The sequence below is a fragment of the Etheostoma spectabile genome, chromosome 12 (assembly GCF_008692095.1).
Source record: "Etheostoma spectabile isolate EspeVRDwgs_2016 chromosome 12, UIUC_Espe_1.0, whole genome shotgun sequence".
Classification (NCBI taxonomy): Eukaryota; Metazoa; Chordata; class Actinopteri; order Perciformes; family Percidae; genus Etheostoma; species Etheostoma spectabile.
This window is the reverse complement of record NC_045744.1, coordinates 33,866,237-33,878,517: the sequence shown is the minus strand read 5'-3', so window position 1 is coordinate 33,878,517 and position 12,281 is coordinate 33,866,237. Positions and strand designations below refer to the sequence as shown.

The window sequence follows — 12,281 nt, the reverse complement described above, 5'->3', positions numbered from 1 at the left end:
TCCGAAACACTTAAGTGTGACAAACATGCAAAGGAACAGGAAATGAGGAAGGAGGCAAACACTTTTTCACACCACTGTATATAATATTATTCAGAACATCTCTAGCCCTTTTAAGCATCTGAAATGTTCCTGGCTAAAATAATTGGGGATAGGACTAACTGGTGAGACATGACAGTCTGCAACTGAGATAATATCCTCAATTTGTGTAAGACAATTCAAAGTGATTTATCACCTACATCTGGTAGAGCAGACTCACCAGGTTGTACCATGATGTAGATCTGCAACCCTCATGGTCCCCCCCTCTACCCTGTTTTTTTCCTGTCAGTCAAGTATACAGTTTCGATATATATTTAAAACTTTACTTTATAGCCTAAATATCTCACCTCATAACGGTTATCTTTGGAATTACTCCAGAGGAGATGGCTTTTTTAAGTAGCCAGTCAAACGCTCTCAATTGCTTGTGGCCTGCCATTTATTATTTTAAAGTGCAAGGACAGGACTCCACAATCACATCCCTATTGGGTTAAGGATGTAATGGCAAATTTGAATATAGACGAGCTGAGATACTGTAGCACTATTAAAGTAGTGTGTTACAGCTGGAAAGAGGGTCTTCTCATAAAACTGGGCTGTCTATGCAGTAGAACAGCACAATTGGTTGTTGTTTTAAGATTGGTGCTACAAGGCCAGAAAACGGCCGGCTGGTAATAAACAATTTTGTATTACAGTGAAACGGTAACCTAAAACAAGTTTAAGGAACATTTTAGTCAAGGAATTGTCAATTTGCTTATATTTAATCAGCATGGACTAGTTTTACTATTTTATTTGATAATTTTCAGTTTTTGCAACACAGGAAACAATATGGTTAAGATTAACAAACCGCCAATATGACTTAATAAAGACCTCATAGAGAGGTCTTACCTCCCACCCCCTCTCCCCTTAGTTCTTTTTTGTGCTCTAATTATAGTTAGTTATTATTATTGACTTATTAGTATTTTCAGGGCTGGAGTGGGACTCATTTTCAGCTCTGGAGTTTCATGCCTTACTTTACTTGACAACTAACTATATTAAAATAATGTAGTTAAAACCTTAGTATATATTTGTCTGCAATTTCACACTGTTCTCTACAGCCTTGTATGTCAGTGTATTTTTGTAAAACATCACCATTTCCACTTTATTACAAATACAGTGCTGCTTTCCAATGTAAAATAGTTAACAAATTTACAACACAATGATGTTCAGCAACATCAAAATCTATTTTCTGCGGGACTGAATGTTCACTGATATCCAAGCTTAAAATGAAATAAAAGGATAAATAAAAATATAAAATAAAAAGGCAAATAATAAAATAAAATTAACTGCACTTTCTAATGACATTATCATCTATTTTTTTCTTTACATAATATGTCACATTACTTTCACAAAAAAATGCAAAAAAAATGCAAAAGCAACAAGGCTTTGTTACCAAGCGTTGCAAAACCAAGGATAAAGCAGTCAAGACCAACTTTGTGATCTCCAACAAGATCACCAAAAACAGTAAGCCATGTTCTGAAGGCGAGTTTATTAAAGAGTGTTTGGTGGACTCTAATGAGCTAATATGCCCAGAGAAAAAAAAGACGTTTGAGAACGTGCCGCTTTCCAGGCGAGCCGTAACAAGAAGGACTGAGGACATCGCGGGAAACCTGGAGATTCGGCTGCAAAGCAAAGCAGACAATTCTGAACTTTTCTCATTGGCTCTGGACAAAAGCTGTGATGTCCACAGCCCAGTTACAAATTTTTGTACGTGGGGGTAACGAAAGATGAGATAACGGATAGGGATGGCAAGTACAGCATTATCTGTATCTGTTTACCACATGAATTATCTGTATCCGTATCTGTACTCGGACTGGGCGGGGCCTAACCCGTAAGTGGGCAGATTTAACCCGGAAGTGGGTCGGGTTGTCTTAACCGGTATGTTATTTTAAGCATGCAATTGATTTGAGTTGATCAGAAATTGTTTTATTTATTGCTGATTTTAAAACTATTTACATGACAGCATCGAGCTTCAGATCAATGGTGTTGTCATGGTAACAAACAAATTATATACAGAACGTTTTGCAACAATGAATACAACACATGCGGTTGCAATTATGAAGTAAAATGTAATGAACAAGAGTTTTCATACTCAATATAACTTTCTTTTTTTAACTTTTAATTTTTTTATGATCAGTGTGATTTTTTTGTTTTTGGTTCTTTTTTATTATTTTTTTATTTCCACACCAGGTATGTGTGAGTGTGTGTGTGTGAGAGAGTAAGAGAGAGACACAGAGAGAGAGAGAGAAAGAGAGAGAGGGGACAGAGGGGGGGCAGCTGACAGTTAACAAAAAAAAAAAAATCTCTGACGGCAAAGACTCAACGGGAGTTGCATTTAAACCAAGCAGCATGTCTGAAACCCCACTTTCACCAGAAATCTACTGGTTACTAAGTAAGTACTACAAACCAAAGTTAAAAACAAACCTGAAGCTGAAGAAACCCTAAACGTTAACGGAACAGACCCGCAGACCTGATTGACTGAGGGAGAGGGAGAGAGAGACGGAGAGAGAAAGAGAGGGAGAAGGAGCGCTGTTCTCCGTGTTCTGTGTGTGAGTGAGCAAAGTGTGTGTGTGGGGGGCTGTGACTATCACAGAACGCAGCGCGGTCAGCTGAGAGTTGTATTCAATCCGAGTAAAGATATTGACTCGTATTACTCGTATAATGCTTGTACTCGGAAAAAGTGCTTTATCCGTACCGGATACTTGTTTCAGCCAAGTACTCGGCTCATCCCTAATAACTGAGGATCAGGAAGCAATGCAGTCAATGAAAGGGACGACGGCGGGAAGGGATTTGTTCGCTACGGTAAATGCATGTTATGACAAAATGGGACTTAAATGGAACAAACTGGCATGAGTTGTTGGAATCTGACAAGAAAAAAACATCAGACTTTTGAAGTGGATGCAAGATAAAGTGACTGAAGTGAACTCAGAACTGAAAATGGTATTTTTGCATTGTAATGTACATCAGCAGGTGTTGTGTAAGTCAGTGCTAAAACTGATGTTGTAACTAAAACAGTTAACTACATATAACTGTAACTATAACTGCACAGGGCGGCTGTGGCTCAGTGGTAGAGCGGTTGCCTGCCAATCGGAAGGTTGGTGGTTCGATCTCCGCCCCTGCAGTCATTGTCGAAGTGTCCTTGGGCAAGACACTGAACCCCGAGTTGCCCCCGGTGCTGCGCATTGGAGTGTGAATGTGTGTGAATGTTTATCTGATGAGCAGGTGGCACCTTGTACGGCAGCCCCAGCCACAGTGTATGAATGTGTGTGAATGGTGAATGTTTCCTGTAGATGTAAAAGCGCTTTGAGCAGTTGTTAAGACTGGAAAAGCTTTATATAAATACAGCACATTTACATTTACATTAGGGCAAGAGCATTACATCCCAGGCAGTTTATCTCACTTTTGAAGGAGCATGAAACTGGTGACATAGGCTGCCACACAGGTGGCTCAGCTTGGGGAAGGTGCTTAAAAGAGTATGGGACCTGAGAGCAGAGATTCCAGAGTTTTTTTATATAAAAAGGCAAAGACATTCCAGAGCTCTCAGATGTAAGCTGGATGGCTGATCTTGCATTTGCTGTTGATGTGACTGCACTAATGAACACCAAACTGCAAGGTAAAGGCACATTTGCCCCTGAAATGCAAAATAGTGACATAATGTTGGCATTTTGTACTACCGTAATTGTTCAAATAAAGACTCTGATGGTGGCTGCATGAAAAAGTGATTTCAATACAAGGAAAAAAGTTTTTTTTTAAAGCAAATTAGCTTCTCTGCATTGGCTTCTGATAAAATCCAGGATTGAATTTAAAATCCTTCTTCTGAATATAAAAAAAAGATAAGTTCAAGTCACCACTACTTCTGGTCAAAATATTGACTCTGTATCTCAATCTATAAACCCTGTATCTCAATATAAACTAACAATCTCAAAGTAATGAGAACATTTAAAATATTGACTTAGAATCTCAATATATTGGCTTAGTATCTGATTATATTGACTTAGTATCTCAATATACAGTATTGACTTATAATATTGACTAGGAATCTGAAAGTAATGACAAACTTTAAAATATTGACTTAGAATCTCAATATATTAACTTCTGCACACCAGCGTGCAAAGTATTACTTTGTATTATGAAGTCTGGGGATCTTTTTTTCTTGTTGAAGAGGAAATCTATTCTTGGGACAAATTTGTTTCTACTGTTTCAACTGAATTTTATTAATGTTCAGTGTTCGGATGCTTTTAACGGTTCGTTTGAATTTTGCATTAACAAAGACAAAAAAAAAATTATAAAATGATACATTTTACTTCTTTACTCAGACAAGTGACTTTTGTGCATGGACAAATGAAAACTTCAAAAGGGTAATGTCAAGCCCTGTTTTTGTTTCTTACCTTACTTTGTTTACATGTCTTTGTATCTCTGCATACTCGTGTGCATTGATTTGTCTGTCCAGTTTACTTAAACTCTAAATATAAAACACCCTCAAATGACATGCAGAAAAAGGGATAAGCTGTAACTTCATTAGTTTGCAGTGTGTACATGTTGTCGTTGTTACCCTCTGTGTCCTGCAGGTCCAGTACTCTTCGAATCTGGGACAGCGGCATCAGTGTGATGTGTTTGAGCGGGGGTGGTGGTCTCGTCTGTCCCAGCGGACTCTTAAATGTATTGATCACCTTGTGTCGCTTCCTTGCAATCTGCAGAGACACAGACACACACAATAAGATTGCAACTTTGGAGGTATGTCAAAAAAGGACATTGTGTGTTGTTGAATCCAGAATTGAGTGTGAGGGCATTTTGCAGAGTGTGGGTAAGGTTTGGCAATAAATCAATGACACCTTCAAAGAGCTAAACGATGCAACTCATTAATCCCACATTACTTTATCAAAGAGACACAAAAGTAAAAGGAGTACAGATGGAGGAAGATCAAGATGGGGGAGAGGATAAAAAGGCATTTCATCATAGGTCATTGTTATTTTGGCAGTGTGAATTGTGCGCGCATCACTCCAAAAATCTGGAGCTGTACGTGATACAAAATAAATTATAGACCTGTATCCATTATATCTTGTATTGCTTAAGTCTTTGAAAAAATTATTTATAATCAACTTTCACATTATCTCAGTACCCAAAATTCCCTATCACCATTTTAATCTAGCTTCAGATCTAATCACTGCACAATTACTACCATACTTAAATTCATCCATGATGTGTACTGTGCTGGAAATAATGGTGAACTGACAGGTGCCATCTTTACTGAATTAACTGAAGCCTTGGATTTTCTTGATCGCTTTCTGCTTTTAGATAAGCTCAATGATATCGGCCTCTCTTAAAATGCAGTTCTGTGGTTCAATTCATATTTGCATTAATAGAAAACAATCTATATTTCTACATGGAAGTAAATCCCATATTTTGATTCAACAAAGAGGTGTGCCACAGGGCTTAACAATGGGACCACTTCTTTTCTTTATTTGAGTTAGCGCATTGTTCATACAAAACGTATACTTCCGATCCTGGACTATGATGTTCTATATAAAAATGCATTTAAATCAGACCTTGTTCTACTTAACACGGCCTATAATACTCTGCAGTTTTGTCATTGGATATCTTTTTCTAAGTTTAATATAAAGTTTAAACTAATCTTTGAGGGACAAAGGAACACATGCAGACAAAGACAAAGGGCCTACTCGTAAATTCCAGAGCCTTTTCACCAAACTCCTACAGGGAGAGTTCACAAAATGGCAGGAGGGAGGAGCTGCAGAAAGGGGATTCACACCTTCAAGACCTGAGTATTCCCATTGGTTCAGCGGGACCATAAACACAGCATGGAGCCATATCCATTGGCCTAAACTATAAAACTTCACGTTTCTCCCCCCTTTCTTGCTTTCCACCTCAAGTTGTAACAGGTCAGCACACAGACATCTGTACTAACTAGTTCATTTGCCAGAAAGAGTGAACTATTTTGGTGTTCTGGTGAGCATTGGATCGTCTGAAACACGCGTCAGTGTTGGACGGAATTAACTACAGAGGAAATTAAAGAGATAATCGGGGTCCTTCCTGTGCTTAAGGCCACAGGGCTTCACAGCAGAATTCTTTAGAAATTTTGCAACTAAACTCGCTTCTTTTAAAGCAATGCAGCTGGTTGAACCAAACCATTCAACCAGCTGACGTCCTGACATTTATGGTAAGCGTATTGTCTCATTTCTGGTCTCACAGAGACACTATTTTTCTGCTCCAGCAAAAACTTACTCAACTCTGCTTTATTGTTTAAATCTGGCGGCTAAGTGCCTGATTGTATTTAAACACTAGTTATACTCAAGCACTTATGTTACAATTGTTGAACGCTGTTAGCTACTTTAGCTTAGCCATTAGCAATGGCTAATTCCTCTCTCTCTCTCCTGCTCTCTCTTGCTTTGTGTCAGGTGTTTAGCTATTCCTCTGCCTCCTTTAGTGATGACGGTACATGTAAAAAATGTAATATATTTGCTGCCCTGGAGCAGAGGCTTAGTGAGTTTGAGGCATGGCTCCGCAACATGGAATCAAAATCATATCAGTAAATGGCGTTTCACCCAACTGGAAGAATCTCATTTAGATTGGCAAGACAGTCTGAAAATGTATAGGAAATCCCTCAGAAATGCCAGATCAGACTATTACACCTCACTAAAAGAAGAATATAAGAAAAACCACAGCACTGTAGCCAAGCTGACAGATCTATTGTAGGGGGGGTGTAGGCTTCCGCATGTTGGTGCGCCGCTAAGACTCTACTCCCGCTAAGCTCTACTCTTCTCGACCACAGCCCTAACGCTCTCTGACTCTGGTCGCTATGGTAACGTTTAAACATCCCTTCAAAAGTAAAATACAGATACGCCACAAAAACGAATATAAGGAACATTTTATTTTCATGAAAGTTTTAACTCACGATAACAACAAATCAATGGGAGCCTTGAGCTTGTTTCTCTGCAACGAGACGGTCCCATCTGGGAGTGATGGGAGACAACGACACCCGAAGTGTGTTGCTTACGTCCAGTCTAATCCGTTGTTTGGTTTTGGTTGCTGTCACTGCAGAAAACCCCGCTTCACACAGATAGGATGTCGGAAATGGCAAAAGGGTTTTCAGTGCTGTCGTGGCGATCTCAGGGTATTCTGCCTTGACTTTAATCCAGAGTGGCTGTCTCAAACAGACTTTTAAGGCCGCCGTCATTTGCGATCTCCAGCAGCTGATCTTCTTCTTGTACAGACATGGTAGATTCACCTGGTTTGTTGAATGGGTCGCGGATCCATTCCTTGCCAGTTCGTGGGTCTTTTGTGGTTGGGAAGTAGCGCTCAAACTGCTTTAAAAGCAAAGACAGGTGATCGTGCACCAGCTGGGAAAATGACGGATCAGGCTCAGTCTCGCCCAAAATCTCCGCTAATGTTTGAAACATGTCCAATACGCCTCTGTTCATGCGCCGTCCCCACAAATCAAGTTTGGCTTTAAATGCAGCTACTTTATCTGCCAACTTGAAGACAATTGTCATTTTCCCCTGAAGTGACAGATTGAGTTCATTGAGCAGGTTGAATGTGTCGCACAGGTAAGCCAGTTTTGCGACCCATTCCTCGTCACTAAAATGTGCTGCCAGCGGTGACTACTTTTCTGAGAGAAATCTTTGCAGCGGCTCACGTAACTCAAACACTCTGGTCAGCGATTTCCCTCGGGATAACCATCTTATTTCGGTGTATAAGAGGAGGCGTCGGTGCTCTGTGTCCATCTCCTCACAAAGTTGCTCAAACAGGCGCGAGTTAAGGGCGTGTGCTTTGACGTGTTTAATAACTAACAATATCATTCAATACACTGTTCAATTCTGGTGGCATTTTTCGGCTTGCCAGCATTTCTCTGTGAATGATACAATGTGTAGATTCATATTCAGGTGCAACTTCTTTTATTCGAGCAGTTAAACCAGACAGCCGTCCGGTCATCGCAGCAGCTCCGTCTGTGCATTGGTTGGCAACGACAGTGCACATAACATTTCCTCATGCACATCCTCCTGATAAAGATATCGCACATACACAAGTAGTATTGCCTTGTTGTCAACATCTGTAGATTCATCAACCTGGAGTGCGTACCACGGTGATGTATTAATCCTCTCCAACAATTGTGTCTCAATGTCTTCGGCTATGTCTTCAATGCGACGAGTCACAGTGCTAGCCGACAGAGGCACCTGAGCGATCTTTTTAACAGCAGCCTCTCCTAGAAGTTCCCGGCAAATGTCTTCAATGGAGGGCAGGATCAGTTCTTCCCCAATAGTGAATGGCTTTTTAGCCTTAGCAATACGGTTAGCCACCAAGTACGATGCTCTCAGTGCATTAGCATTTACTGATGTGGTGGCCCTCAGTGATTTCTTCTGTCCGTCGTGTTCCTGTTTTTTTCTTTCAAAATACTCCAGGGGCTTGTCTTTTGATCCTGGGTGCTTGGTCTCCAAGTGGCGAAGCAGTTCTGAAGGCTTCATCGCCTCATTAGCGAGCCGGTCGGCGCACACTATACAGAGCGGGCTCAGTTTGTGGGAATCACTGACCGGGATAAATCCATATTTCAAATAGGACTCCTGGTATTGTCTATTAAAAGTTTTCTTTTTCTTGGAAGTGGGCTCTTCTCCTGTCTCTTCACTGGGCCTTTTCCCCTTCGCAAAGAAACTTTCCAAAGACATCTGTTTCTTACTCATTTTGCCGATTGTGGGTTCAATATCGCGAAAGACGTAACCGAGAGAATAAATAAAAGGTTTTTCAAAATAAAAGATTGTTCAGACTCAGACAATACATAAAACAGAAATATTTAATTATTTCTTGTAGGGCCCGGTACCAATTGGTCCGCGGGGGGTTGGGGACCACTGCTATAGACCTCCAACAATTAAAGGTCTCTTCAGCTAACCCATTTACCTGTCTCTTAGACCCCATCCCAACAAGGCTATTTAAAGAAGTGTTACCGGTGGTTAACACTTCACTACTAGATATGATCAATGTCTTCAGTGTCTTTAAATTTTAAAGTAGCAATAAAACCTCTTCTGACAAAACACCCTTGATCCTGAGGTCTTAGCCAAATTTAGACCTATATCTAGGCTGAATCCCATTTCTCTATCTTATCCCTACTACTTCCCCTTACCGACTTGGCCCTCGAAACAGAGTGGTAAGGGCAAGGGGTGAAAACATACCACTATGAAATGGGACACCACTTGGTTACATCATTATACATTATTGATAACAAACTTCTAAGATGCCTTCTGCAAGTGTGTCTATGACAATTGTGTGGGTTTTGACAACAGTGTCATATGCATTTAGATATTTTTTGTACACTTTAGTGGTGGTGGTGCAAATGTTAACTGTGTAGTACTTAGGTCTGTTTGCAATACGTATGTGTATACACACTGCATGGTGTGTTGTATATCTGTTACAGTTATCACCGTTTTGAATGTCATTGACTTTCAGAAAAACTTTTTAACAAAAAATTCTACTATTCTAACAAAAAGTCTTATTGCCCAACACATTAAATATAACAGGCAAAAACATTACATAAAATATATTATATTAAAGAACCATTATCATCAACTATTAGAACCATAACTTCCATGTCACACACATAAAAAGGCACTCAAATTTGTAAAACTAAAAAAAGACAAACAAGACCGCTAACAAACTACAGATATTCCAGACCAGTCTGACGCCTGTTGGACAGTAACCTTTCGCTCACATGTCTTTCATCAGTGTCCCGTATCATAACCAGCAACATTGTACAGGTGCTGGTCATATAATTAGAATATCATGAAAAAGTTGATTTATGTCAGTAAATCCATTCAAAAAGTTAAATTTCTATATTATACTCATTTATCACACAGTAATTTATTTCAAATGAATCATTTCTTTTTTCTCTAATGAAAACCCTAAATTCAGTCTCTCAGAAAATTAGAATATTGTGACAAGGTTCAATATTGAAGACACCTGGTGCCACACTCTAAACAGCTAATTAACTCAAAACACCTGCAAAGGCCATTAAATGGTATCTCAGTTTAATTCTGTTGGCTAGACAATCATGGGGAAGACTGCTGAGTGGACAGCTGTCCAAAAGACAACCATTGACACCTTGCACAAGAAGGGCAAAAAACAAAAGGTCATTGCTACAGAGGCTGGTTGTTCACAGAGCTCTGTGTCCAAGAACATTAACAGAGAGGCTAAGGGAAGGAAAAGATGTGGTAAAAAAAAAGTGTACAAGCAATAGGAATAACCCCACCCTGGAGAGAATTTAACCGCACCCTCAAGAGGATTGTGAAACAAAATCCATTCAAAAATGTGGGGGAGATTCACAAAGAGTGGACTGCAGCTGGAGTCATTGCTTCAGGAACCACCACGCACAGACGTATGCAAGACATGGGTTTTAGCTGTCGCATTCCTTGTGTCAATCCACTCTTGAACAAGACACAGCGTCAGAGGTGTCTTCCCTGGGCTAAAGAAAAAAAGAACTGGACTGGTGCTGAGTGGTCCAAAGTTACAGTGCCTTGCGAAAGTATTCGCCCCCCTTGAACTTTTGCCACAGTTCAGGCTTCAAACATAAAGATATAAAACTGTAATTTTTTGTGAAGAATCAATAATAAGTGGGACACAATTATGAAGTGGAATGAAATTTATTGGATATTTCAAACTTTTTTTTTTAAACAAAAAACTGAAAAATTGGGCGTACAAAATTATTCAGCCCCTTTACTTTCAGTGCGACAAACTCTCTCCAGAAGTTCAGTGAGGATCTCTGAATGATCCAATGATGACCTAAATGACTAATGATGATAAATCGAATCCACCTGTGTGTAATCAAGTCTCTGTATAAATGCACCTGCTCTGTGATAGTCTCAGAGGTCCATTTAAATCGCAGAGAACATCATGAAGAACAAAAAACACACCAGGCAGGTCCGAGATACTGATGTGGAAAAGTTTAAAGCCGAATTTGGATACAAAAAGATTTCCAAGCTTTAAACATCCCAAGGAGCACTGTGCAAGCGATCATTTTGAAATGGAAGGAGTATCAGACCACTGAAAATCTACGAAGACCTGGCCGTCCCTCTAAACTTTCAGCTCATACAAGGAGAAGACTGATCAGAGATCCAGCCAAGAGGCCCATGATCACTCTGGATGAACTGCAGAGATCTACAGCTGAGGTGGGAGAGTCTGTCCATAGGACAACAATCAGTCGTATACTGCACAAATCTGGCCTTTATGGAAGAGTGGCAAGAAGAAAGTAATTTCTTAAAGATATCCATAAAAAGTCTTGTTTAAAGTTTGCCACAAGCCACTTGGGGGACACACCAAACATATGGAAAAAGGTGCTCTGGTCAGATGAAATCAAAATCAAAACTTTTTGGCAACAATGCAAAACGTTAAGTTTGGCGTAAAAGCAACACAGCTCATCACCCTGAACACACCACTGTCAAACATGGTGGTGGCAGCAGCATCATCATGGGCCTGCTTTTCTTCAGCAGGGACAGGGAAGATGGTTAAAATTGATGGGAAGATGGATGGAGCCAAATACAGGACCATTCTGGAAGAAAACCTGATGGAGTCTGCAAAAGACCTGAAACTGGGACGGAGATTTGTCTTCCAACAAGACCATGATCCACAACAAAGCAAAATCTACAATGAAATGGTACACAATTAAACATATCCAGGTGTTAGAATGGCCAAGTCAAAGTCCAGACCTGAATCCAATCAAATCTGTGGAAAGAATTGAAAACTGCTGTTCACAAACGCTCTCCATCCAACCTCGCCTGAGCTCAAGCTGTTTTGCAAGGAGGAATGGGCAATAGTTTCAGTCTCTCAATGTGCCATACCGATAGAGACATACCCCAAGCGACTTACAGCTGTAATCGCAGCAAATAGTGGCGCTACAAAAGTATTAACTTAAGGGGGCTGAATAATTTTGCACACCCAATTTTTCAGTTTTTTATTTGTTAAAAAAGTTTTAAATATCCAATAATTTTTGTTCCACTTCATGATTGTGTCCCACTTGTCACAAAAAATTAGTTTTATATCTTTATGTTTGAAGCCTGAAATTTGGCAAAAGGTTGAAAAATTCAAAGGGGCCGAATACTTTTGCAAGGCACTGTATGTTCTCTGATGAAAGTAAATTTTGCATTTCCCTTGGAAATCAAGGTCCCAGAGTCTGGAGGGAGAGAGGAGAGGCACAGAATCCACATTGCTTGAAGTCC

At 39.9% G+C, this 12,281-nt stretch overlaps 1 protein-coding gene across 1 annotated transcript in view; it reads right to left on the bottom strand.

Moving 5' to 3' along the window:
• LOC116699836 (protein ECT2) overlaps positions 1-12,281 on the bottom strand; it is a 79,538-nt gene that overhangs the window by 23,545 nt on the left and 43,712 nt on the right. The window contains exon 9 of the mRNA XM_032532624.1: positions 4,622-4,760. Coding sequence (XP_032388515.1) covers positions 4,622-4,760 — 139 coding nt within the window. The remainder of the gene's footprint in view (positions 1-4,621; positions 4,761-12,281) is intronic.